The 27,577-nt window shown below is 65.2% G+C and overlaps 1 protein-coding gene across 1 annotated transcript in view; it reads left to right on the top strand.

Annotated features, from left to right (window-relative positions):
• The window catches only part of RTEL1 (regulator of telomere elongation helicase 1), a 150,158-nt gene that overhangs the window by 112,568 nt on the left and 10,013 nt on the right, over positions 1–27,577 (top strand). Inside the window, exons 26-29 of the mRNA XM_048497934.1 lie at positions 12,139–12,336; positions 13,163–13,312; positions 15,448–15,597; positions 19,655–19,758. Coding sequence (XP_048353891.1) covers positions 12,139–12,336; positions 13,163–13,312; positions 15,448–15,597; positions 19,655–19,758 — 602 coding nt within the window. The remainder of the gene's footprint in view (positions 1–12,138; positions 12,337–13,162; positions 13,313–15,447; positions 15,598–19,654; positions 19,759–27,577) is intronic.

Raw genomic sequence — 27,577 nt, 5'->3', positions numbered from 1 at the left:
CCCCCCCCCCCACCCCCCCCCCCCCCCACCCCCCCCCCCCCCCACCCCCCCCCCCCCCCACCCCCCCCCCCCCCCACCCCCCCCCCCCCCCACCCCCCCCCCCCCCCACCCCCCCCCCCCCCCACCCCCCCCCCCCCCCACCCCCCCCCCCCCCCACCCCCCCCCCCCCCCACCCCCCCCCCCCCCCACCCCCCCCCCCCCCCACCCCCCCCCCCCCCCACCCCCCCCCCCCCCCACCCCCCCCCCCCCCCACCCCCCCCCCCCCCCACCCCCCCCCCCCCCCACCCCCCCCCCCCCCCACCCCCCCCCCCCCCCACCCCCCCCCCCCCCCACCCCCCCCCCCCCCCACCCCCCCCCCCCCCCACCCCCCCCCCCCCCCACCCCCCCCCCCCCCCACCCCCCCCCCCCCCCACCCCCCCCCCCCCCCACCCCCCCCCCCCCCCACCCCCCCCCCCCCCCACCCCCCCCCCCCCCCACCCCCCCCCCCCCCCACCCCCCCCCCCCCCCACCCCCCCCCCCCCCCACCCCCCCCCCCCCCCACCCCCCCCCCCCCCCACCCCCCCCCCCCCCCACCCCCCCCCCCCCCCACCCCCCCCCCCCCCCACCCCCCCCCCCCCCCACCCCCCCCCCCCCCCACCCCCCCCCCCCCCCACCCCCCCCCCCCCCCACCCCCCCCCCCCCCCACCCCCCCCCCCCCCCACCCCCCCCCCCCCCCACCCCCCCCCCCCCCCACCCCCCCCCCCCCCCACCCCCCCCCCCCCCCACCCCCCCCCCCCCCCACCCCCCCCCCCCCCCACCCCCCCCCCCCCCCACCCCCCCCCCCCCCCACCCCCCCCCCCCCCCACCCCCCCCCCCCCCCACCCCCCCCCCCCCCCACCCCCCCCCCCCCCCACCCCCCCCCCCCCCCACCCCCCCCCCCCCCCACCCCCCCCCCCCCCCACCCCCCCCCCCCCCCACCCCCCCCCCCCCCCACCCCCCCCCCCCCCCACCCCCCCCCCCCCCCACCCCCCCCCCCCCCCACCCCCCCCCCCCCCCACCCCCCCCCCCCCCCACCCCCCCCCCCCCCCACCCCCCCCCCCCCCCACCCCCCCCCCCCCCCACCCCCCCCCCCCCCCACCCCCCCCCCCCCCCACCCCCCCCCCCCCCCACCCCCCCCCCCCCCCACCCCCCCCCCCCCCCACCCCCCCCCCCCCCCACCCCCCCCCCCCCCCACCCCCCCCCCCCCCCACCCCCCCCCCCCCCCACCCCCCCCCCCCCCCACCCCCCCCCCCCCCCACCCCCCCCCCCCCCCACCCCCCCCCCCCCCCACCCCCCCCCCCCCCCACCCCCCCCCCCCCCCACCCCCCCCCCCCCCCACCCCCCCCCCCCCCCACCCCCCCCCCCCCCCACCCCCCCCCCCCCCCACCCCCCCCCCCCCCCACCCCCCCCCCCCCCCACCCCCCCCCCCCCCCACCCCCCCCCCCCCCCACCCCCCCCCCCCCCCACCCCCCCCCCCCCCCACCCCCCCCCCCCCCCACCCCCCCCCCCCCCCACCCCCCCCCCCCCCCACCCCCCCCCCCCCCCACCCCCCCCCCCCCCCACCCCCCCCCCCCCCCACCCCCCCCCCCCCCCACCCCCCCCCCCCCCCACCCCCCCCCCCCCCCACCCCCCCCCCCCCCCACCCCCCCCCCCCCCCACCCCCCCCCCCCCCCACCCCCCCCCCCCCCCACCCCCCCCCCCCCCCACCCCCCCCCCCCCCCACCCCCCCCCCCCCCCACCCCCCCCCCCCCCCACCCCCCCCCCCCCCCACCCCCCCCCCCCCCCACCCCCCCCCCCCCCCACCCCCCCCCCCCCCCACCCCCCCCCCCCCCCACCCCCCCCCCCCCCCACCCCCCCCCCCCCCCACCCCCCCCCCCCCCCACCCCCCCCCCCCCCCACCCCCCCCCCCCCCCACCCCCCCCCCCCCCCACCCCCCCCCCCCCCCACCCCCCCCCCCCCCCACCCCCCCCCCCCCCCACCCCCCCCCCCCCCCACCCCCCCCCCCCCCCACCCCCCCCCCCCCCCACCCCCCCCCCCCCCCACCCCCCCCCCCCCCCACCCCCCCCCCCCCCCACCCCCCCCCCCCCCCACCCCCCCCCCCCCCCACCCCCCCCCCCCCCCACCCCCCCCCCCCCCCACCCCCCCCCCCCCCCACCCCCCCCCCCCCCCACCCCCCCCCCCCCCCACCCCCCCCCCCCCCCACCCCCCCCCCCCCCCACCCCCCCCCCCCCCCACCCCCCCCCCCCCCCACCCCCCCCCCCCCCCACCCCCCCCCCCCCCCACCCCCCCCCCCCCCCACCCCCCCCCCCCCCCACCCCCCCCCCCCCCCACCCCCCCCCCCCCCCACCCCCCCCCCCCCCCACCCCCCCCCCCCCCCACCCCCCCCCCCCCCCACCCCCCCCCCCCCCCACCCCCCCCCCCCCCCACCCCCCCCCCCCCCCACCCCCCCCCCCCCCCACCCCCCCCCCCCCCCACCCCCCCCCCCCCCCACCCCCCCCCCCCCCCACCCCCCCCCCCCCCCACCCCCCCCCCCCCCCACCCCCCCCCCCCCCCACCCCCCCCCCCCCCCACCCCCCCCCCCCCCCACCCCCCCCCCCCCCCACCCCCCCCCCCCCCCACCCCCCCCCCCCCCCACCCCCCCCCCCCCCCACCCCCCCCCCCCCCCACCCCCCCCCCCCCCCACCCCCCCCCCCCCCCACCCCCCCCCCCCCCCACCCCCCCCCCCCCCCACCCCCCCCCCCCCCCACCCCCCCCCCCCCCCACCCCCCCCCCCCCCCACCCCCCCCCCCCCCCACCCCCCCCCCCCCCCACCCCCCCCCCCCCCCACCCCCCCCCCCCCCCACCCCCCCCCCCCCCCACCCCCCCCCCCCCCCACCCCCCCCCCCCCCCACCCCCCCCCCCCCCCACCCCCCCCCCCCCCCACCCCCCCCCCCCCCCACCCCCCCCCCCCCCCACCCCCCCCCCCCCCCACCCCCCCCCCCCCCCACCCCCCCCCCCCCCCACCCCCCCCCCCCCCCACCCCCCCCCCCCCCCACCCCCCCCCCCCCCCACCCCCCCCCCCCCCCACCCCCCCCCCCCCCCACCCCCCCCCCCCCCCACCCCCCCCCCCCCCCACCCCCCCCCCCCCCCACCCCCCCCCCCCCCCACCCCCCCCCCCCCCCACCCCCCCCCCCCCCCACCCCCCCCCCCCCCCACCCCCCCCCCCCCCCACCCCCCCCCCCCCCCACCCCCCCCCCCCCCCACCCCCCCCCCCCCCCACCCCCCCCCCCCCCCACCCCCCCCCCCCCCCACCCCCCCCCCCCCCCACCCCCCCCCCCCCCCACCCCCCCCCCCCCCCACCCCCCCCCCCCCCCACCCCCCCCCCCCCCCACCCCCCCCCCCCCCCACCCCCCCCCCCCCCCACCCCCCCCCCCCCCCACCCCCCCCCCCCCCCACCCCCCCCCCCCCCCACCCCCCCCCCCCCCCACCCCCCCCCCCCCCCACCCCCCCCCCCCCCCACCCCCCCCCCCCCCCACCCCCCCCCCCCCCCACCCCCCCCCCCCCCCACCCCCCCCCCCCCCCACCCCCCCCCCCCCCCACCCCCCCCCCCCCCCACCCCCCCCCCCCCCCACCCCCCCCCCCCCCCACCCCCCCCCCCCCCCACCCCCCCCCCCCCCCACCCCCCCCCCCCCCCACCCCCCCCCCCCCCCACCCCCCCCCCCCCCCACCCCCCCCCCCCCCCACCCCCCCCCCCCCCCACCCCCCCCCCCCCCCACCCCCCCCCCCCCCCACCCCCCCCCCCCCCCACCCCCCCCCCCCCCCACCCCCCCCCCCCCCCACCCCCCCCCCCCCCCACCCCCCCCCCCCCCCACCCCCCCCCCCCCCCACCCCCCCCCCCCCCCACCCCCCCCCCCCCCCACCCCCCCCCCCCCCCACCCCCCCCCCCCCCCACCCCCCCCCCCCCCCACCCCCCCCCCCCCCCACCCCCCCCCCCCCCCACCCCCCCCCCCCCCCACCCCCCCCCCCCCCCACCCCCCCCCCCCCCCACCCCCCCCCCCCCCCACCCCCCCCCCCCCCCACCCCCCCCCCCCCCCACCCCCCCCCCCCCCCACCCCCCCCCCCCCCCACCCCCCCCCCCCCCCACCCCCCCCCCCCCCCACCCCCCCCCCCCCCCACCCCCCCCCCCCCCCACCCCCCCCCCCCCCCACCCCCCCCCCCCCCCACCCCCCCCCCCCCCCACCCCCCCCCCCCCCCACCCCCCCCCCCCCCCACCCCCCCCCCCCCCCACCCCCCCCCCCCCCCACCCCCCCCCCCCCCCACCCCCCCCCCCCCCCACCCCCCCCCCCCCCCACCCCCCCCCCCCCCCACCCCCCCCCCCCCCCACCCCCCCCCCCCCCCACCCCCCCCCCCCCCCACCCCCCCCCCCCCCCACCCCCCCCCCCCCCCACCCCCCCCCCCCCCCACCCCCCCCCCCCCCCACCCCCCCCCCCCCCCACCCCCCCCCCCCCCCACCCCCCCCCCCCCCCACCCCCCCCCCCCCCCACCCCCCCCCCCCCCCACCCCCCCCCCCCCCCACCCCCCCCCCCCCCCACCCCCCCCCCCCCCCACCCCCCCCCCCCCCCACCCCCCCCCCCCCCCACCCCCCCCCCCCCCCACCCCCCCCCCCCCCCACCCCCCCCCCCCCCCACCCCCCCCCCCCCCCACCCCCCCCCCCCCCCACCCCCCCCCCCCCCCACCCCCCCCCCCCCCCACCCCCCCCCCCCCCCACCCCCCCCCCCCCCCACCCCCCCCCCCCCCCACCCCCCCCCCCCCCCACCCCCCCCCCCCCCCACCCCCCCCCCCCCCCACCCCCCCCCCCCCCCACCCCCCCCCCCCCCCACCCCCCCCCCCCCCCACCCCCCCCCCCCCCCACCCCCCCCCCCCCCCACCCCCCCCCCCCCCCACCCCCCCCCCCCCCCACCCCCCCCCCCCCCCACCCCCCCCCCCCCCCACCCCCCCCCCCCCCCACCCCCCCCCCCCCCCACCCCCCCCCCCCCCCACCCCCCCCCCCCCCCACCCCCCCCCCCCCCCACCCCCCCCCCCCCCCACCCCCCCCCCCCCCCACCCCCCCCCCCCCCCACCCCCCCCCCCCCCCACCCCCCCCCCCCCCCACCCCCCCCCCCCCCCACCCCCCCCCCCCCCCACCCCCCCCCCCCCCCACCCCCCCCCCCCCCCACCCCCCCCCCCCCCCACCCCCCCCCCCCCCCACCCCCCCCCCCCCCCACCCCCCCCCCCCCCCACCCCCCCCCCCCCCCACCCCCCCCCCCCCCCACCCCCCCCCCCCCCCACCCCCCCCCCCCCCCACCCCCCCCCCCCCCCACCCCCCCCCCCCCCCACCCCCCCCCCCCCCCACCCCCCCCCCCCCCCACCCCCCCCCCCCCCCACCCCCCCCCCCCCCCACCCCCCCCCCCCCCCACCCCCCCCCCCCCCCACCCCCCCCCCCCCCCACCCCCCCCCCCCCCCACCCCCCCCCCCCCCCACCCCCCCCCCCCCCCACCCCCCCCCCCCCCCACCCCCCCCCCCCCCCACCCCCCCCCCCCCCCACCCCCCCCCCCCCCCACCCCCCCCCCCCCCCACCCCCCCCCCCCCCCACCCCCCCCCCCCCCCACCCCCCCCCCCCCCCACCCCCCCCCCCCCCCACCCCCCCCCCCCCCCACCCCCCCCCCCCCCCACCCCCCCCCCCCCCCACCCCCCCCCCCCCCCACCCCCCCCCCCCCCCACCCCCCCCCCCCCCCACCCCCCCCCCCCCCCACCCCCCCCCCCCCCCACCCCCCCCCCCCCCCACCCCCCCCCCCCCCCACCCCCCCCCCCCCCCACCCCCCCCCCCCCCCACCCCCCCCCCCCCCCACCCCCCCCCCCCCCCACCCCCCCCCCCCCCCACCCCCCCCCCCCCCCACCCCCCCCCCCCCCCACCCCCCCCCCCCCCCACCCCCCCCCCCCCCCACCCCCCCCCCCCCCCACCCCCCCCCCCCCCCACCCCCCCCCCCCCCCACCCCCCCCCCCCCCCACCCCCCCCCCCCCCCACCCCCCCCCCCCCCCACCCCCCCCCCCCCCCACCCCCCCCCCCCCCCACCCCCCCCCCCCCCCACCCCCCCCCCCCCCCACCCCCCCCCCCCCCCACCCCCCCCCCCCCCCACCCCCCCCCCCCCCCACCCCCCCCCCCCCCCACCCCCCCCCCCCCCCACCCCCCCCCCCCCCCACCCCCCCCCCCCCCCACCCCCCCCCCCCCCCACCCCCCCCCCCCCCCACCCCCCCCCCCCCCCACCCCCCCCCCCCCCCACCCCCCCCCCCCCCCACCCCCCCCCCCCCCCACCCCCCCCCCCCCCCACCCCCCCCCCCCCCCACCCCCCCCCCCCCCCACCCCCCCCCCCCCCCACCCCCCCCCCCCCCCACCCCCCCCCCCCCCCACCCCCCCCCCCCCCCACCCCCCCCCCCCCCCACCCCCCCCCCCCCCCACCCCCCCCCCCCCCCACCCCCCCCCCCCCCCACCCCCCCCCCCCCCCACCCCCCCCCCCCCCCACCCCCCCCCCCCCCCACCCCCCCCCCCCCCCACCCCCCCCCCCCCCCACCCCCCCCCCCCCCCACCCCCCCCCCCCCCCACCCCCCCCCCCCCCCACCCCCCCCCCCCCCCACCCCCCCCCCCCCCCACCCCCCCCCCCCCCCACCCCCCCCCCCCCCCACCCCCCCCCCCCCCCACCCCCCCCCCCCCCCACCCCCCCCCCCCCCCACCCCCCCCCCCCCCCACCCCCCCCCCCCCCCACCCCCCCCCCCCCCCACCCCCCCCCCCCCCCACCCCCCCCCCCCCCCACCCCCCCCCCCCCCCACCCCCCCCCCCCCCCACCCCCCCCCCCCCCCACCCCCCCCCCCCCCCACCCCCCCCCCCCCCCACCCCCCCCCCCCCCCACCCCCCCCCCCCCCCACCCCCCCCCCCCCCCACCCCCCCCCCCCCCCACCCCCCCCCCCCCCCACCCCCCCCCCCCCCCACCCCCCCCCCCCCCCACCCCCCCCCCCCCCCACCCCCCCCCCCCCCCACCCCCCCCCCCCCCCACCCCCCCCCCCCCCCACCCCCCCCCCCCCCCACCCCCCCCCCCCCCCACCCCCCCCCCCCCCCACCCCCCCCCCCCCCCACCCCCCCCCCCCCCCACCCCCCCCCCCCCCCACCCCCCCCCCCCCCCACCCCCCCCCCCCCCCACCCCCCCCCCCCCCCACCCCCCCCCCCCCCCACCCCCCCCCCCCCCCACCCCCCCCCCCCCCCACCCCCCCCCCCCCCCACCCCCCCCCCCCCCCACCCCCCCCCCCCCCCACCCCCCCCCCCCCCCACCCCCCCCCCCCCCCACCCCCCCCCCCCCCCACCCCCCCCCCCCCCCACCCCCCCCCCCCCCCACCCCCCCCCCCCCCCACCCCCCCCCCCCCCCACCCCCCCCCCCCCCCACCCCCCCCCCCCCCCACCCCCCCCCCCCCCCACCCCCCCCCCCCCCCACCCCCCCCCCCCCCCACCCCCCCCCCCCCCCACCCCCCCCCCCCCCCACCCCCCCCCCCCCCCACCCCCCCCCCCCCCCACCCCCCCCCCCCCCCACCCCCCCCCCCCCCCACCCCCCCCCCCCCCCACCCCCCCCCCCCCCCACCCCCCCCCCCCCCCACCCCCCCCCCCCCCCACCCCCCCCCCCCCCCACCCCCCCCCCCCCCCACCCCCCCCCCCCCCCACCCCCCCCCCCCCCCACCCCCCCCCCCCCCCACCCCCCCCCCCCCCCACCCCCCCCCCCCCCCACCCCCCCCCCCCCCCACCCCCCCCCCCCCCCACCCCCCCCCCCCCCCACCCCCCCCCCCCCCCACCCCCCCCCCCCCCCACCCCCCCCCCCCCCCACCCCCCCCCCCCCCCACCCCCCCCCCCCCCCACCCCCCCCCCCCCCCACCCCCCCCCCCCCCCACCCCCCCCCCCCCCCACCCCCCCCCCCCCCCACCCCCCCCCCCCCCCACCCCCCCCCCCCCCCACCCCCCCCCCCCCCCACCCCCCCCCCCCCCCACCCCCCCCCCCCCCCACCCCCCCCCCCCCCCACCCCCCCCCCCCCCCACCCCCCCCCCCCCCCACCCCCCCCCCCCCCCACCCCCCCCCCCCCCCACCCCCCCCCCCCCCCACCCCCCCCCCCCCCCACCCCCCCCCCCCCCCACCCCCCCCCCCCCCCACCCCCCCCCCCCCCCACCCCCCCCCCCCCCCACCCCCCCCCCCCCCCACCCCCCCCCCCCCCCACCCCCCCCCCCCCCCACCCCCCCCCCCCCCCACCCCCCCCCCCCCCCACCCCCCCCCCCCCCCACCCCCCCCCCCCCCCACCCCCCCCCCCCCCCACCCCCCCCCCCCCCCACCCCCCCCCCCCCCCACCCCCCCCCCCCCCCACCCCCCCCCCCCCCCACCCCCCCCCCCCCCCACCCCCCCCCCCCCCCACCCCCCCCCCCCCCCACCCCCCCCCCCCCCCACCCCCCCCCCCCCCCACCCCCCCCCCCCCCCACCCCCCCCCCCCCCCACCCCCCCCCCCCCCCACCCCCCCCCCCCCCCACCCCCCCCCCCCCCCACCCCCCCCCCCCCCCACCCCCCCCCCCCCCCACCCCCCCCCCCCCCCACCCCCCCCCCCCCCCACCCCCCCCCCCCCCCACCCCCCCCCCCCCCCACCCCCCCCCCCCCCCACCCCCCCCCCCCCCCACCCCCCCCCCCCCCCACCCCCCCCCCCCCCCACCCCCCCCCCCCCCCACCCCCCCCCCCCCCCACCCCCCCCCCCCCCCACCCCCCCCCCCCCCCACCCCCCCCCCCCCCCACCCCCCCCCCCCCCCACCCCCCCCCCCCCCCACCCCCCCCCCCCCCCACCCCCCCCCCCCCCCACCCCCCCCCCCCCCCACCCCCCCCCCCCCCCACCCCCCCCCCCCCCCACCCCCCCCCCCCCCCACCCCCCCCCCCCCCCACCCCCCCCCCCCCCCACCCCCCCCCCCCCCCACCCCCCCCCCCCCCCACCCCCCCCCCCCCCCACCCCCCCCCCCCCCCACCCCCCCCCCCCCCCACCCCCCCCCCCCCCCACCCCCCCCCCCCCCCACCCCCCCCCCCCCCCACCCCCCCCCCCCCCCACCCCCCCCCCCCCCCACCCCCCCCCCCCCCCACCCCCCCCCCCCCCCACCCCCCCCCCCCCCCACCCCCCCCCCCCCCCACCCCCCCCCCCCCCCACCCCCCCCCCCCCCCACCCCCCCCCCCCCCCACCCCCCCCCCCCCCCACCCCCCCCCCCCCCCACCCCCCCCCCCCCCCACCCCCCCCCCCCCCCACCCCCCCCCCCCCCCACCCCCCCCCCCCCCCACCCCCCCCCCCCCCCACCCCCCCCCCCCCCCACCCCCCCCCCCCCCCACCCCCCCCCCCCCCCACCCCCCCCCCCCCCCACCCCCCCCCCCCCCCACCCCCCCCCCCCCCCACCCCCCCCCCCCCCCACCCCCCCCCCCCCCCACCCCCCCCCCCCCCCACCCCCCCCCCCCCCCACCCCCCCCCCCCCCCACCCCCCCCCCCCCCCACCCCCCCCCCCCCCCACCCCCCCCCCCCCCCACCCCCCCCCCCCCCCACCCCCCCCCCCCCCCACCCCCCCCCCCCCCCACCCCCCCCCCCCCCCACCCCCCCCCCCCCCCACCCCCCCCCCCCCCCACCCCCCCCCCCCCCCACCCCCCCCCCCCCCCACCCCCCCCCCCCCCCACCCCCCCCCCCCCCCACCCCCCCCCCCCCCCACCCCCCCCCCCCCCCACCCCCCCCCCCCCCCACCCCCCCCCCCCCCCACCCCCCCCCCCCCCCACCCCCCCCCCCCCCCACCCCCCCCCCCCCCCACCCCCCCCCCCCCCCACCCCCCCCCCCCCCCACCCCCCCCCCCCCCCACCCCCCCCCCCCCCCACCCCCCCCCCCCCCCACCCCCCCCCCCCCCCACCCCCCCCCCCCCCCACCCCCCCCCCCCCCCACCCCCCCCCCCCCCCACCCCCCCCCCCCCCCACCCCCCCCCCCCCCCACCCCCCCCCCCCCCCACCCCCCCCCCCCCCCACCCCCCCCCCCCCCCACCCCCCCCCCCCCCCACCCCCCCCCCCCCCCACCCCCCCCCCCCCCCACCCCCCCCCCCCCCATAGATAGATAGATAGATAGATAGATAGATAGATAGATAGATAGATAGATAGATAGATAGATAGATAGATAGATAGATAGATAGATAGATAGATAGATAGATAGAATCAGCACAAAAAAAACTATGCAAAATAAATTCAGAAAATGGGAGGGACAGGGAGGAAAGATCAGAACACAATAAAGCAGGAGGTAGCTTGTGTGTGTCCAGGTACCCAATAATCCAAGTAGGCCACAAACCTACACACAGCCGAAGTCCCAGGAGGGACTGACTGGCCGGGAAGCCAAGTAAGAATCTGGGTAGTGATTTACGAGAAAAACAGAAAACTGAAAAACCCAACTCCTGAAAGCCTTCGACAATACATCCAACTCCTGAAGTTTACTCCAAAGAACTCAGAGAGGATCCCAGGAATTTTAGTTGAGCAGCTGGAGGAACTGGGCCCCGGGGGGCTGGGCCAAGTCCAGGAATGTTATTTCTCTTGGGTTGTGGTTGCTGGCTTATTATGCTGGCTTCTCTACCGTAGCTGCCTCATCCTTAGTAATAAGGGACTGTTACCTCTGGGCTGGTCATTTCCTCATCTAAGTCTGACTAACTTTGCTGAGAGAGGACATGACTTTCCCCCCGACGCCAGCAAGTCTACGTGATTCTTCCGGCACTAAGGAGGACAGCTTTGGCATCTCCTTGTAGAAACGCTTCTCTTAAATCGCCCAGTTCTCTCAACCTATTTTTGTTGTCCTTCCACCTTATTTGGTCATCGCTATACAATCAACCAGGAAGCCCTTGCCAAAGCAACGTTTGGTAGAGGGGTGCTTCAGCTGAGTCTCTGGGCAGATGGTGGAAGGCAGGGAGACATGAAGATCTTCTTGTCCACCTACGAGTGACTCGCTGCTTTTGAGATAACCCATTTCGAACGGCCTCTTCTCGCCAGGAAAGAAAAATCGGACATTTCCATTCTGACCTAACCATGGAAAACCAGTGAGGCTGTCCAGACAATTTGGGATTGTACCGTTTACTCAAGGTCTCATGGGGTTGCCTATGTTGGGAATTCCTGGGAATCACAGAGTTGGAAGAGACCCCAAGGGCCATCAAGTCCAACCCCCTTCAGGAACACACAATCCAAGCACTCCTGACAGATGGCCATCCAGCCTCTGTTTAAAATCTTCCAAAGAAGGAGACTCCACCACTCTCCGTGGCAATGAATTCCACTGTCGAACAGCCCTGTCAGGAAGTTTTTCCTGATGTTTAGGTGGAATCTCTTTTCCTTCACCTTGAACCCATTACATCTTGAACCTTCATTACTCAATGAAATCAGAATTATTAAAATGTGTTCCCATTTGGGAATGGAAAAGAGTATGATCAATGTATGTTTGTAAATTTATATATTTTAATTGTTTATGAATTAATTTTAACTGCTTACTGTGTTAAATAAACTATGTGTGTATCGATTTACATTGTGAGCAGCAGTGGCGTAGTGGCTAAGAGCAGGTGCACTCTGATCTGGAGGAACCGGGTTTAATTCCCAGCTCTGCCACTTGAGTTCTGGAGGCTTATCTGGGGAATTCAGATTAGCCTGTGCATTCCCACACACGGCAGCTGGGTGACCTTGGGCTAGTCACAGTTTTTTGGAGCTCTCTCAGCCCCACCTACCTCACAGGGTGATTGGTGTGAGGGGGGGAAAGGCAAGAAGATTGTCTACCTCTTTTAGTCTCCTACGGGAGAGAAAGCAGGGATATAAATCCAAACTCTTCTACTCTTCTTCTTGTTGTTGTAAGCTGCCCTGAGCCCAGCCACACCACCTCTTGTCGCTGTAGGGTGAAAGAAAATGGCAAGCAGAGTCTTGATTGAGATGTCTTGAGAAAAAAAATGTGTTTCTGATTTCTAGGAAATGAGGGCTGGATTTCATTAAACTGCCCGCGCTGGAACAAGCCAGCTCAATTACATTTTGGCATTGCTTCCCTTCCCATTTTCCAGGATTCTCGATGTTTGTGCGGCCCCATCACAAGAAGCAATTCAAGCAGCTGTGCCAAGATCTGACTGGAGCAGGTTGCCCCGAGGATAGCGAAGGACTTCTGCTGCCAGCCCAGGAGTGTGGCTTCGTTGGTCGGGGGGGTTCGGGTTCTACTACAGAAGAGAGTGAAATTCAGGGTGAAGCTGCCTCCCCAACCCCAGGTTCGAGATTCTCGTTTTGCTAAACTTAACATACTCGTTTCATTTTCTTTTTTTGTTAGAAGGGTTAGACTAGGGGTCTTCAAACTATGGCCCTCCAGATGTTCATGGACTACAATTCCCATCAGCCCCTGCCAGCATGGCCAAGTGGTAGGGCTCAAGGGAATTGTAGTCTATGAACATCTTGAGGGGCATAGTTTGAAGATCCCTGGGTTAGACACTGCAGAGACCCAATTGAGGTGGCTCAGAGAATAGAAACAACACAATTTCTTTCATTCATTCATTCATTCATTCATTCATTCATTCATTCATTCATTCATAGCATTAATATCCCACCTGCAGAAACTCTGCAGAGAAGCTTGCTGGGGGACCTTTTCCTTGGGCCAGTCACAGACTCTCAGCCCTAAACTTGGCTAATATCTGGATGGGAGACCTCCAAGGAACACCAGGGTCATGACATGGAGACAGGCAATGGCAAATCACCTGTGAACGTCTCTTGCTTTGAAAACCCTGTGACTTGATGGCAAAAAAAGGCAAGAAAGTTAAACAGCTGTTTAAAAACAGGATGATGCAACAGCATGCCACATTTTGTTGCAAGTCCCTACTTGTACTGCACAAACATGAACCCTAGATTTCGTGTGGTGTGTCTGCGTGTCTGTGTGTGTGCACATGCACAAATTCCAGCTCTTAAGTTGCAGGGGGAAGCAAGGTTGGTTTGTGTAATATCCAGTACCCTAAGAGAGGTAGTTCTCGATCAGTGGAACTGAGTTGAAACAGTGGATTTGCCTTTTGCCCAATTGAACCCTCTTTGGTATATTGTCACTCCCAGGGACTTCCAAGGACGGGCTGCAAGGAAGAGTCCAGAGTACGATTTTGTCCTGCCGCAGCCGAGCAAGCAACCTTAAATCTAATGAAAGGGAGGCAGAGCACCCCCGAAGCACCAGTGATCGTTCACTGCTTTGTGCAGACCCTCTGTTGGGTAAGTACAGATTGGGACAAGGAGATACCAACCCCCCCCCCAGCCCCCCCCCAGCCCGTATCAGACTCCTGTTGACCATTGTGAGCTGTCTCTCAGGGGAACCTTGCTTCCTGAGAAGATTTCTGTGTGTGCAGCCAACAGCTGATCAACCACAGGAGGCAGTTTTGTGGTTCCCAGAACGTCCTTGGTCTCTTCCATCCAACATCTGCTTAGGGGGGCTGCTTGACTTACCAGATGTGACGAGATCAGACTAGCTTGGGCCATCCAGGTTAGGGCTCTCTAAGCACTACACCAGTGATGGCGAACCTGTGGCACTCCAGATGTGCATGGACTACAATTCCCGCCAGCCCCTGCCAGCATGGCCAATTGGCACTCCAGATGTTCCTATTACACTCCAGATGTTCATGGACTGCGATTCCCGCCAGCCCCTGCCAGCATGGCCAATTGGTGCTCCAGATGTTCCTATTGCACTCCAGATGTTCATTGACTGCAATCCCCCCAGCCCCTGCCAGCATGGCCAATTGGCACTCCAGATGTTCATGAACTGCAATTCCCGACAGCCCCTGCCAGCATGGCCAATTGGCACTCCAGATGTTCATGAACTGCAATTCCTGCCAGCACGGCCAATTGGCACTCCAGATGTTCCTATTGCACTCCAGATGTTCATGGACCGCAATTCCCACCAGCCCCTGCCAGCATGGCCAATTGGCACTCCAGATGTTCATGGACTGCAATTCCCAATTGGCCCTGCTGGCAGGGGCTGATGGGAATTGTAGTCCATGAACATCTGGAGTGCCATAGGTTCGCCACCATGGTACTACACCATGCTTGGCTCTCTGGCCCTTTCCGCACAGGCCAATAAACACGCGTTAAGGACGGAATAAAACCTTGGGGCGGGGGGGACTTTTACAGCTCTGGCTCCAGTCTGGTAGAACCGACTACCGGCTGATATCAGAACCCTGCAGGAACTGTGTCAGCTCCGCAGGGCCTGCAAGATGTGGCTGTTCCACCAGGCCTTTCCCAACTAGCCAGCCGGGCTGATCAAATATACTAGAGCATCTTACAGTGTCCGGTGTGTGTTCGTGTGCGTGTGCGTGTGTGTGGAAATGGCAAGATGGATTAATTTATATCATCTATTAACCAGCGTTTTGAAATAATTTTGTTAAGTGGTTTTACAGTTTTAAATCGGGATGCATAGTTTAAAATGGCAGGATGTTTTTAAAATATGTTGTAACCCGCCCAGAGCCCCTTGGGGACGAGGCAGGATATAAAAAGAAATAATTAATTGGGTGACCTGGCTCTTGTCACTAGCCTGGGAGGATGATTTTTCCTCTTACTGACAAAAGGATATCTAGAGTCAGCAATTACCTTTTCCTGTCATTAGCCTTGCAGTGTTCTGCTTATGTTTCAAAATCCTGTGGATGGTCCCTGTTTATTTCGAAAAACATGACAGAATTACCCCTTCTCTGCATTCCTTAGTCATCGAACACTATTTAGACTCTGGATTAAGGGCCAGTTTTCCTGGAAATCCCATCTGGTTCCAAAGAGTTGGAGCTATCACAAGTGAGAACAGCACTTGCGTAACTCTCTCAGAGGAGACAAAAATCAAGAGATTTGTGGTACCTTAAAGACTGAACAGGGTTGTCGTTTTTTACTCTGGCACTGGCTTTTGTAGATGAGAGCCATTTTGATCATTGTGAAGTGACGATGACACACATCTGAGGAATGGGCTATTGGCCAGTGTTTCCGAACTGTCTTTCCAAAGCTGGGTCACAAAGCCTCTGAAAACGGGTCGCGGGACAACCCTTTGTAATGGTCTCTCCCATCCTTTGCATCTTTCTCTCATTCTACTCCTCGCTAACTTCTCACCTCTCTGTCCTCTTTGAGATAATAATGAGAGGGGGAATGCCATCAATAATGCAGTATGCCAAATCATTGGTTCCTTGGATCACGTGAAGGAGGAGAGAAAGGGGGGATATAACTCCTTCTTCTTCTACCCTGCCTTTTTCTTTACAGTTAGATAAGGACAAAAGAGTGAGATTTGCCCAGTGTCATCCGGGGAGTTTCTTGGTGAACAGGAATTGAACCCGTGTGAGGGGTGGCTTTTTCATAGAACTGTGCAATGTCCTCAACAGGCTCCTCCAAGACTGAAGTGCTGAAGAAGTCGCAGAGCACAGCCTGTCCCACAGTCCACTCTGAATCACAGAAGGCTGAAACGGACGGAGGTTCCTGCCGAGCACGACAGCCGACAAACTCCAACATTCCACCGGTCTCACCAGTAAATAGTAGGTATAACTATGGAACTGGATCATTGCAGAGCAACAGCCTTGGTCTATCAACGGCTCAATGATATTGAAATGCAAACAGATTTCTCCTTGTTACCGGCGTTATATAAACCATTAAAATCTTGGACAGGTATCTCGGCTGCCCCTTACCTGTCCAATATAACATCTACGAAATGCCGCTGGGCCTTTTCAAGGGCCCGGTTTGACGCTTTTCCATCAGCCAATCTAATGGGCAGATTTCAAAAAATCCCACGACATAGGAGACTATGTGTTTGTAACTCAGGGGAAGTGGACTCTGTATTACATATTTTATTGCATTGTGAACTCCATAAAGGGGAAAGGGAGGCGTTAATTCATCCATTGTTTATCCAGTACAGAAATTTAACTAGAGTTAATTCCGACTCTCAGTTCTTGTGAGAATTTTGCTGGAAGACCGAGTTTCTCTTATATCTCAGCAGGTAGCTAAATTTTGTATGCTGGCATATAGTAAGAGAAGAACCATGTTGGGACCAAGAGCCAGACCACATGAGGGTGACCGTAAGAATGCTACAAGCTGATGATATTTTTTGTGTGGATTTCTGTTTTGTGGATTTCCGGGGGGGGGGCAGGCTGGCCTGCTGGCCGTCATGAAACTGAACAAATGGGCTGGGGCGTGCTGTGGAATGCATGTTTTCCCCGAAAATAAGACAGGGTCTTATATTAATTTTTGCTCCAAAAGATGCATTAGGACGTATTTTTAGGGGATTTTTTTCCATGATTTTGCACCCCCCACATAACCAGATCAGCTGCGCCAGGGAATCTGTAACTAGGGCTTATTTTTGGAGTAGTGCTTATATTTCAAGCATCCTCCAAAAATCCCGAAAAATCATGTTAGGATAGTGATGCTGAACCTATGGCACGGGTGCCAGAGGTGGCACTCAGAGCCCTCTCTGTGGGCATGCACAAACAGGGGGAAATCGTCCCCCCACCCTCGCACACACATCTAGGTTGGCCTGGGCCGCTGGGCTCGATTATTAGCATTAAACCTAAGACCTAGTTTTGGGGAAGCAGTATAGGTAACCCTGTTAAGCGCTGTTAAACCCCACTGATTTTCACGCGAAAAACTAAAGCACAATCCTTTACGTGGGAGTAAGCTCAGTTGCTGGCAATGTGGCTTGCTTCTGAGTAAACCCTCCTAGGGTCGTGATTCACCCGTTCGAAGAGTTGCATGGTTGCTTCAAAGCAAAGCTACCTTCTACCACCAAGTTTACTCCCGAGTAGTGCACGCCTCAGAGCCAACCATTTTTTCTAAACTAAAGCCTCAGTATCCAGGTTAAATTGCCGTGTTGGCACTTTGCGATAAATAAGTGGGTTTGGGATTGCAATTTGGGCACTCGGTCTCAAAAAGGTTCGCCATCACTGTGCTAGGGTTTATTTTCGGGGTAGGTCTTATTTTCAGGGAAACAGGGTAGAATCCAGTAGAAGCCCTTTTCTTCCTTGGAAAGGATGCTTCCGCAGCAGGGCTGGAAAACTTCCGTGGCAGGGAGAAGATTTTGGCCTCAGTCTCCCTGAGTCTGATGTGATGCTCTAGCCCAAGGGTGTCCAACTCTGGTACTTCAGATGTCTCTGGACTACAATTCCCGTCAGCCCCTGCAATTGGCCATTCCAGCAGGGGCTGATGGGTATTGTAGTCCATGAACATTTGAAGCCCCAGAGTTGGCCATCTCTGCTCCAGCCCCAACACCACACGGGCTATTTCCATATGTCCCTGTTAAGAGAGAACCAGCGTGGCGTAGTAGTTAAGAGCAGGTGCACTCTAATCTGGAGAACCGGTTTTGATTCCCCGCTCCTCCACCTGAGTGGCTGAGGCTTATCTGGTGAAACATATTAGCTTGTGCACTCCCAACACATGCCAGCTGGGTGACCTTGAGCTAGTCACAGTTCTTCGGAGCTCTGTCAGCCCCACCCATCTCACGGGGTGTTTGTTGGGGCGGGGGGGGGGGGCAGGAAAGGAGATTGTAAGCCCCTTTGAGTCTCCTTTCAAGAGGGAAAGAGGGATATAAATCCAAACTCTTCTTAATGCCTTCAGGTTGCCATTTGCTGGTTGTTCCCTTGCTTAGGGCAGCCTCCCTGCCATCAACTTCAGGCCTTTTAAAATTCCTGCTTCCACCCTGTGGAAGCTTGCTTTACAAATAAGAAGGCAGTAGAAAAACAAAAGTAAAGGCATTATATTCAAAAGGTCCCGTTACTGACCTCTCCCGTGAGCTGGCAAAAGGTGGGCACGTCTTAGCACCCCTGCACTGTGGTTCCTCTTCCTCCACATTCATGATTCTGTAGGCAAGTAGCAGGTGTGCTTCCCTTCATGAGTGAATTGTCCAGCTTGGCTCTTGTGGGCATCCTTCAACTGGCCCTCCCATTCCTGGTGCCAAAGGCTGGAAGGGTTTTCTATTGCTTGCTTGTAACTAGTGAGTCAGGCATACCTCGTCTCTTATCTTTCTGGAGGAGGGAAGTGTGTTGCAGCCATAACAATGCTTCTTTCTCGCTGCTGATGTTTTGGAAACGCAGGGGACCGTGGGATGAGCTAACATTTCAGTGTATTTTTGAAGGCTTTCATGGCCGGATTCAACTGGTTGTGGTGGGCTTTCCGGGCCGTGTGGCCGTGGTTCACGGCCACGCAGCCCGGAAAACCCGCAACAACCAGTAATGTTTCTTTAGCTTCAGAGTGCCACCAGGGGTCTTTGGGCTCTTATTTTGAATGGGTTTCAATCAAGAAACTTTCTTGAGTCTTACTCGTTGATTGGAGTAACAGACCCTCACACTAACCTGAGGATCACAGGTCGAGGAGAAGCCTCAATGCAGGTATGCCATGGGAAGCAAGTGTCACTGGAAGCCACAGGTTGAAGCGTACCGCCATCCTATCTTTAGAATTTTGGGCACAGGATTTACAACTCTCTTGGTGAGTTGCACAGCTAGAATTACCAGGATCTCCGGTTTAGCAGAACTCCCCGGTAGGACCAGTGGAAAATGCCCGTCTCTCCCTCTGGCCTTGGATTGCTACTTGTAAGTCCAAGTCAGACATAATGAGCCAGAACAGTCAACACTCTGACTTGGCATGCTGCAGTTTCCTGTGCTCAGCTGTACAGCAGGAAATGTTCCTGCCCAACACCTCCTGATGGTGCAAAATGTAAGGTTGTCTGCCTTTGGACATTCACCAGACTCTGACATTGGTAAGAGAAGTCTTTATTGGCAATTGTCAGCAAAGCAGGGTACTAAACTATTCATATTGGGGAAATGCAGGAAAAGCCAAAGAAGATACAGGGTTAGCTCATCCTCTCTCTCTCTCTTTCTCCCTCCCTCTCCCTCTCCCTCCCTCCCTCCCTCTCCCTCTCTCTCTCTCCCTCTCCCTCCCCCTCTCTCCCTCTCTCTCTCCCTCTCTTCCTCCCTCTCTCTCTATCTCCCTCCCTCTCTCTACCTCTCCCTCTCTCCCGCCCTCCCCCTTCTCCCTCCCTCTCTCCCTCCCTCTCTCTCTCCCTCTCCCTCCCCTCTCTCTCTCCCTCCCTCCCCCCTCTCTCTCTCCCTCCCTTTCTTCCTCCCTCTCTCCCTCCCTACTTCTCCCTTTCTCCCTCCCTTTTCTCCCTCCCTCTCTCTCCCCCTCTCTCCCTCCCCCCCTCTCTCTCTCCTCCCTCCCCCATCCCAGCCTGTGGGAAAGCCGGAGGACTTGGAAGCTTACGACTAAAGAGCGAGGAAGTGTTATCAGGTTGTTTTCAAACCAGATCCTGACACTAAAGGACCTGAAAAGAGGGAACTTCCTTTCATTCCTTCATTTTTTGAACACGCCTTGTTTTCATCTGGACACATTCGGGTTTGCTTTATTTTTCGGTCCCTCGTTGATGGCTGGTGAAGGATGGTACTTAAGTCAACCTTATGGGTTCCCCGCTTTTCAGAAAGATGCCCATTGGAGGACGCTGAGTCCTCACAAGCAAGGCCTGCATGTGTTTTGCCTGTGAGCAGCGACCCTAACTAAACTATAGAAAGAAGGCGAAAGGTTCTGAAGAATCTCTCTTATTTTCCTCATTAGGGAGATTCCATTGTGTGGGATGCAGCTCAGACTGTGATGTTCCTTTTCGGTGCCAGCTGTGTGGCTTCATGTGTTGCCTGCCATGCTGGAAGAAAGTCCTCAAGGTTGGCTTGCCTTTTTTTTTTTGCCAGCGTTGCTTTGGCTTCATGTTCTCAAAGCAGCGCCGAAGCAGAACCGTGGCTCCACATTTGGTGCATACATTCATGGCGGATTTCAGAGGTAGCCATGTTGCTCAGCAACAGAATAACTAGATTGAAGTCCAGTAGCAGCTTGGAAACCTCAGCGTATAAACTTTCAAGAATCAAGGCTCCGGTTGTGGTGGGTTTTCCGGGCTGCGTGGCCGTGGTCCGGTAGATCTTGTTCCTAACATTTCGCGAACAAAGATCTACCAGGCCACGGCCACACAGCCCGGAAACCCCACAACAACCAGTTGAGCATGGCCGTGAAAGCCTTCGGCAATACAAATCAAAGCTCCCTTCGTCAGATATCTTTGCCATATCTTTGGTTTTCAAAAACGTACACCCTAAGAACATAAGAACAAGCCAGCTGGATCGGACCAGAGTCCATCTGGTCCAGCTCTCTGCTACTCGCAGTGGCCCACCAGGTGCCATTGGGAGCTCACCTGCAGGATGTGAGAGCAATGGCCTTCCGGCGAGCTATAGGCTGTTGCTCCTGGGCACCCTGGGCCTGCTAGAGCGTCTGCAAGTCGGATCAAGAGGGTCCGGGTGGTGGCGCAGTGACTTCTCCTCCATCAATCTGTCCAAGCCCCTTTTAAAGCTATCCAGGTGAGTGGCGCGCACCAGGCTGTGGGTGCATAATCCATAACGCCAATCACTGGCTACGTTAGGCGGTGCTTTCGCTGCGCTGGTCCGATTTGGCTACCGGCGGCCGGGAACCTGGCCGAATACCCCCTGGTTTCTAAGTGTTGTGAGAAAGAGAGAAAAATTCCTCTCTGTCAACATTTTCTACCCCATGCATAATTGTATAGACTTCAATCATCTCCCCCCTCAGACGCCTCCTCTCCAAACTGAAGAGTGCCAAACGCTGCCGCCTCTCCTCATAAGGAAGGTGCTCCAGTCCTTCAATCATCCTCGTTGCCCTTCTCTGCACTTTTTCTATCTCTGTATCCTATTTGCAGATGTGGCGACCAAGGACTGAAGACGGTACTCTCAATTTGCTTTGCACCACTGCTTTATATAAGGGCATGACAATCCTTGCAGTTTTATTCTCAATTCCTCTTGCTGGTCTCTAAGATGCTACTGGAATCAGATCTAGAATTTTTGGCAGAGCAGGAAGCTTCTTGGAATAGAGCAGTGCCTTCACCTCCCTGCCATCCTTGATATGTGACTTGCATACTGTAAAATCTTCGGTATTTCTGCGGCCTGGTTATCTCCTGGTTTGGAATGTCTTCCAGGGTATAAGAACAGATTTCTTCGAATGAGAGATCATGGCGCAAGGCTGCGCATAATCTCCCCAGGTGACACAATACAGGAAAATGAATGTTATTTTCTTGGAAGGAAACAGTCTACTCAGTGCACAAGGATTAGGAAATGTTCTTGACCTGCTGTCTTACATGCAAAAAAGAATGGCTAAATCGCCTGGCGAACACTACTCCGTGACGTGATCGCGCCTTTTGCATGGCGGTTTCTGATTGAAATCCTGTCAATGGCGTTCTAACTCTGTCGGTTTCCAGGGAAATGTCTTGTTCTCTCAACTCCTTGCACCGTGGAATTCTTGTAAATCACATGGTAATCTTGTTGAACAAACTGTCTCCAACTAAAGAAGAGTTGGGTTTTATATCCCACTTTTGTCTACAATAAGGAAAACCCACCAGAACCAGTTGTATCCGGCTGTGAACACCTTCGATAATACTTACTGATTGGTTCCCCACCCTGGGACATGGGACAATATTTACCCCACTAAAAACATTCCTCTCAAATGATTTTGCTCACTGTTGTAGGTTGATTCCAGGAAACCCAGGCCTGGTGTCTTAGAAAACATAACAGTGCAGTGGCTAGCACAATGTAGTGGTTAAGAGGGGTGGACTCCAATCTGAAAAACCGGGTTTGATTCCCCACTCCTTCACATGAGCAGACTCTAATCTGGAAAACCGGGTGTGATTCCTCACCCCTTCGCACAAGTGGACTCTAATCTGGGACTGGGTTTTATTCTCCTCCTTCTGTTCTCAAAACAGCCTTGACTTAAAGATGGCGTAGGAGTGGTAAGAGCTCGTGTATCTAATCTGGAGGAACCGGGTTTGATTCCCTGAGCTGTGGAGGCTTATCTGGGGAATTCAGATTAGCCTGTGCACTCCCACACACGCCAGCTGGGTGACCTTGGGCTAGTCACAGCTTCTTGGAGCTCTCTCAGCCCCACCTACCTCACAGGGTGTTTGTTGTGAGGGGGGAAGGGCAAGGAGATTGTCAGCCCCTTTGAGTCTCCTGCAGGAGAGAAAGGGGGGATATAAATCCAAACTCTTCTTCTTCTTCTTCACCTCCTGTAATCTGGTGAACCAGGCTTGTTTCCCTGCTCCTGCACATGAAGCCTGCTGGGTGACCTTTGGCCAGTCACAGTTCTTCAGAACTCTCTCAGCCCCACCTACCCCACAAGTTTTCCATGGGTGGGGGTGGGGGGAAGGCAATTGCAAACTTATTTGAGACTCATTATTGTAAAGGAAAATGAGGTATAAAAACCAACTATAAAAACCTCACAATACTAGAACCAGGGGGCACACACTGAAAATGCTGGGGGGAAGAATTAGGACTAATAAAAGGAAACATTTCTTCACGCAACGTGTGATTGGTGTTTGGAATATGCTGCCACAGGAGGGGGTGATGGCCACTCACCTGGATAGCTTTAAAAGGGGCTTGGATAGATTTATGGAGGAGAAGTCGATTTATGGCTACCAATCTTGATCCTCTTTGATCTGAGATTGCAAATGCCTTAGCAGACCAGATGCTCGGCGGCGGCGGCGGCAGCAGAAGGCCATTGCTTTCACATCCTGCACGTGAGCTCCCAAAGGCACCTGGTGGACCACTGTGAGGAGCAGAGAGCTGGACTAGATGGACTCTGGTCTGATCCAGCTGGCTTGTTCTTATGTTCTTATGTTTAACTTTTCTTCTAAAAAGCAGTATGGCTACATCAATCATAATAAAAGATGTGATCATTCCTTTCCCTGAAAATTGCTGACAGCATTCTTAGATTAACTTTGAAAGCCTTCCCTTAGGAACCCGTATGATACAGCATGATGACATTAGGACATGTAGAACAGCCTGTTGAACACATAAAATATGCTGCCGGGCTGCCAAAATTTCAGATTTTTTTTTTCTGCGGGTTTGGATTTCTAAGAGTTTGTAATTCATTTCTAGCCCCAGAGATTTGCTTTAGTAGCTGGGGCCTCAGCGTCATGGAATTCCATCACATATGAGGGAGTGCTTGCTTTAAGTGAGTTTTCCTTCTCTGTTTTTCAAGGAATAAAATGGCACAAGCAGCCTGTAAAAATTGATCAGGAGCAGGCAAACTAGCAGCGGTTATTATTGTTGTTGTTGTTGTTGTTGTTGTTGTTGTTGTTGTATTGTCGAAGGCTTTCACTTGGGCACTGTGTGGTTTCCGGGCTGTAGAACACGGCCATACAGCCCGGAAACCACACAGCGCCCAAAAACATTATTATTATTATTATTATTATTTGGGTTTATAGACCGCCCTCCCCCGGAGGGCTCAGGGCGGTGTACAGTACAGATAGAGCACAATCAATTTAAAATACAATAAATATGAGTTAAGATGGCTCTAATAAATTATGTCAAAACAGTAGGCCGTGAAAGGCAGCCTCTGCGTAGAGACTGCCAGTGAGGGGGAGTTCACCGTCTCCCATTGCTGAACAACTCTTACTGTAAAAAGGTTTTTCCTAATACCCTGTCAGAAACCTTAATTTACACCCCTTATCGCAAGTCCTGTCCTCTGCTGCCAACAGGAACAGCTTCCTGTTAATTCATTTTCACTTAAGAATCTACTGTGATTTTGTCCCGCCCTTTACCCAGGAAGTCCAGGGCGATGTACATAATTCTCCCTCCCCCCCTTAGAATTTCACGACAACCAAAGATCTGGTGTGGGATGAGCAGTTCTCGATATAGGAGGGGTCTCGCCCTTAGAGCCACCGTGCAGTAGTGATGAAGACCAGGGGGACTATAATCTGGAGAGCTGGGTTTGTTTCCCCACTCCTGCTGGGTGACTTTGGGCTAGTCCAGGGGTAGGGAACCTGCGGCTCACCAGATGTTCAGGAACTACAATTGGCCATGCTGACAGAGGCTGATGGGAATTGTAGTTCCTGAACATCTGGAGAGCCGCAGGTTCCCTACCCCTGGGCTAGTCGGAGTTCTCTCTGAGCTTTCTCAGCCCCACCTGCCTCACCAGGTGTCTGTTGTGGGGAGAAGAAGGGGAAAGAGTTTGTGAGCCCGTTTGAGTCTCCTTACAGGAGAGAAAGGCGGGGTATAAATCCAAACTCCTCCTCCTTCTCTCCTCCGCCTTCAGACAAACTAGGACAGTGATAGTGAACCTTTTCAAGACCGAGTGCCCAAATTGCAACCAAAAACCCACTTATTTATCGCAAAGTGCCAACACGGCAATTTAACCAGAATACTGAGGTTTTAGTTCAGAAAAAATGGCTCAGAGGCATGAGTTACTCAGGAGTAAGCTTGGTGGTAGTCAGTGGCTTTGCTTTGAAGCAACTGTGCAACTCTTCTAACGGGTGAATCACAACCCTAGGAGGGTTTACTCAGAAGCAAGCCCCATTACTAGCAACCAAGCTTACTCCCAGGTAAAGGATCGCGCTTTAGTTCTTCACATGAAAATCAGTGGAGTTTAATAGCACTTAACAGGGTTAAGTGCTGCTTCCCCAAAACTAGGTCTTAGTTTTCATGCTAATAAACAAGCCAGCAGCCCAGGCCAGCCTAGATGTGTGTGTGTGGGGGGGGGGCCTCTGTTTGTGCGTGCCCACAGAGAGGGCTCTGATTGCCACCTCTGGCACCCGTGCCATAGGTTCACCACCACTGAACTAGGATCTAGGAAGGCCCCAAACTATCCAGGTCCCTCATTTGCCAGCCTCCAGCCCTCCACAAAAGTCAGAAGAATCCATTAACAGGATTATTCTCCTACAGAATAAAAAATCGGATCCGAAGCACTACATCCTTTTGGTGGTTTTTGATGATGATGAGGAGGAGGAGGAGGAGGAGGAGTTGTTGTTTGGATTTATATCCCCCCTTTCTCTCCTGGCGGAGACTCAAAGGGGCTTACAATCTCCTTGCCCTTCCCCCCTCACAACAAACACCCTGTGAGGTGGGTGGGGCTGAGAGAGCTCCGAGAAGCTGTGACTAGCCCAAGGGCACCCAGCTGGCGTGTGTGGGAGTGCACAGGCTAATCTGAATTCCCCAGATAAGCCTCTACAGCTCAGGCGGCAGAGCTGGGAATCAAACCCGGTTCCTCCAGATTAGATTCATGAGCTCTTAACCTCCTACGCCACTGCTCCTCCAGGATTACATGAATGTATAAAAGGATTCCATGAAATAAAAGGATTCCATGAATGTATAAGGTCAGGTTAAAAGAACAGGCAGGGAGATTTTAGGTAAAAAAAAGTCTCATTTTAAAAAAACACGTTTTCCCGCTCTCTCCCGGCATTTGATCCATCCTTCCTTTTTGAGCTGAAAGCGCACTGAACATTCCTCGAAGCCTCTCAGAACAACAGTGTGTTGTGACCTCATTGGCAGAAACAAATCCCAGATGGCAAGATTAGTTTCTCCAGATCCAGAGGACAAACTCTGATTTCAAGAATGCTGAGCAAGGCTGCAACGCTCGGTGGAAACTTTTACATCCACCCAAAACTGAGCAAACATCTCATTGTGAATGTTCTAAGGCAGGGGTGTCAAACTCGCGGCCCTCCAGATGTTCATGAACTGCAATTCCCATCAGTCTCTCCCAACCTGAGCATTGGCTATACTGGCAAGGGCTGATGGGAATTGCAGTTCATGAACATCTGGAGGGCCGCAAGTTTGACACCTGTGTTCTAAGGCATGATGCTAAAGCCGTCCCTGACAGCAGCTATATTCAAGCCGCTTTGAGATGCACAGGGGGAGCCCCTATACGCCTATCACAGAACAGCAGACTCCTGTTGTTTTGATGGAGCTGGCAAACCGGGACTCAGCCACCCATGAGTGGACCCATCCGCGCCCGTAATTCCAACAGTTTTTTTCCCACGTCCACAGGAGTAATGTAGATGACAGACCCAGTCAGCAGCTAAATGCAAAAGAAGAAGAGTTTGGTTTTATACCGCACCTTTCTCTCCTGTAAGGGGACTCAAGGTGGCTTACAGGCTCCTTTCCCCACAACAGACACCTTGTGAGGCAGGTGGGGCTGAGAGAGTTCTCAAAGAACTGTGACTAGCCCAAGGTCACCCAGCAGGAATGTAGGAGTGCGGAAGCACATCTGGCTCACCAGGTAAGCCTCTGCCACTCAGATAGAGGAATGTGGAGAATCAAACCTGGTTCTCCAGATTAGAATCCACTCGCTCTTAACCACTACACTGCCTTGGAGAGTTGTGGAGTCTCCTTCTCTGAAGGTTGAACATATGTCAGGAGTTCTTTGATTGTGTGTTCCTGCATTGCAGGGGGTTGGACTTGATGACCCTTGGGGTATTTAGTGCACATATAAAGAAAAATCAAGGATTGAATTTACATATGGCATATGAGTGTCCAGTGTAACATATAAACAGGGCTGTGGCTGCAGGCAGGAATTAAAGAGTATGGCCGGTTGAGCCAGAGGCAAAGCGGGCCGCATGGGAGGTGTGGTCAGCCAGTCCAGAGTCAGGGCAGGCGGCAGGCACAGGTGCGGTCATGGCTGTCCGAAGTCCAGGCTCAGGCAGGAGGTCAGGCAGTCAGGCTGAGAGCCAGAGAGGGAGGCCAGGCACAGGAAGCTTACCAGGAAGTACACTCGTTGCACCCAGGCAGAGCCAAGCCCAAAACAGGGTCTATATAGGAGGTCTTGGCTAATGAGGCTAGGATGCTGCAAGGAGCAGGATCTTACTGGCATAGCAGCAGTGGCATAGCGGTTAAGAGCAGAGGCCTTCTAATCTGGAGGAACCGGGTTTGATTCCCCACTCCGCCGCTTTTGCTGTGGAGGCTTATCTGGGGAATTCAGATTAGCCCGTGTACTCGCACACACGCCAGCTGGGTGACCTTGGGCTAGTCACAGCTCTTCGGAGCTCTCTCAGCCCCATCCACCTCACAGGGTGTTTGTTGTGAGCAGGGAAGGGCAAGGAGATTGTCAGCCCCTTTGAGTCTCCTACAGGAGAGAAAGGGAGGATATAAATCCAAACTCTTCTTCTTCTCAGAGGCAGATGCTTCCGTTTCGCAGAGCCTTCAACGTGCCTAGCAGCAATGCGAGCACTGCTCCTTTTACTCTGTAGCTGCAGCATCTCCCTTTGTCTCCGTAGGGCAGCTGGCTCATTACTTGGCTCCTCTGAGATTCCTGACAACTCTCCCAGCTGCGTGGCACCAGGCTCTGCCTTGGCTTGCAGGAGAAGGCTTGGAGCTGGCTCTGTTGCCTGCATTTCCTTGTGAACAGCCAAGTCCGGCTCCACCATGTCTGCAGGCTCTGCAGCAGAGTCCTCAGTATCCAGGGACTGGCTCAGGACAAGGGCTATGCCACAAGCTAATATCCTAGTGTGGACAGCTCCCTGCTGAACGGGGTCCAGCTTTGTCCTCAGCCAGCTCGCTAGCTGCTGCTCCTGAAGCTGTGGACAGCTCTGCTGCGGCTGCTTGCCCGTGATTTTCATCCTGTGTAACTGTGTAGGCCAAGTGAGAAAGGGAACAACCGTGCTGGGAGTTTGGGATGGGCCCAAGGTCTGATATATGCCAGGGACAGAAGATTTTCTGA

This window comes from Sphaerodactylus townsendi, linkage group LG05 (assembly GCF_021028975.2).
Source record: "Sphaerodactylus townsendi isolate TG3544 linkage group LG05, MPM_Stown_v2.3, whole genome shotgun sequence".
In the NCBI taxonomy this organism is placed as follows: Eukaryota; Metazoa; Chordata; class Lepidosauria; order Squamata; family Sphaerodactylidae; genus Sphaerodactylus; species Sphaerodactylus townsendi.
Note: the sequence above shows the minus strand (reverse complement) of the source record. Positions and strands in the feature narration are given on the sequence as shown.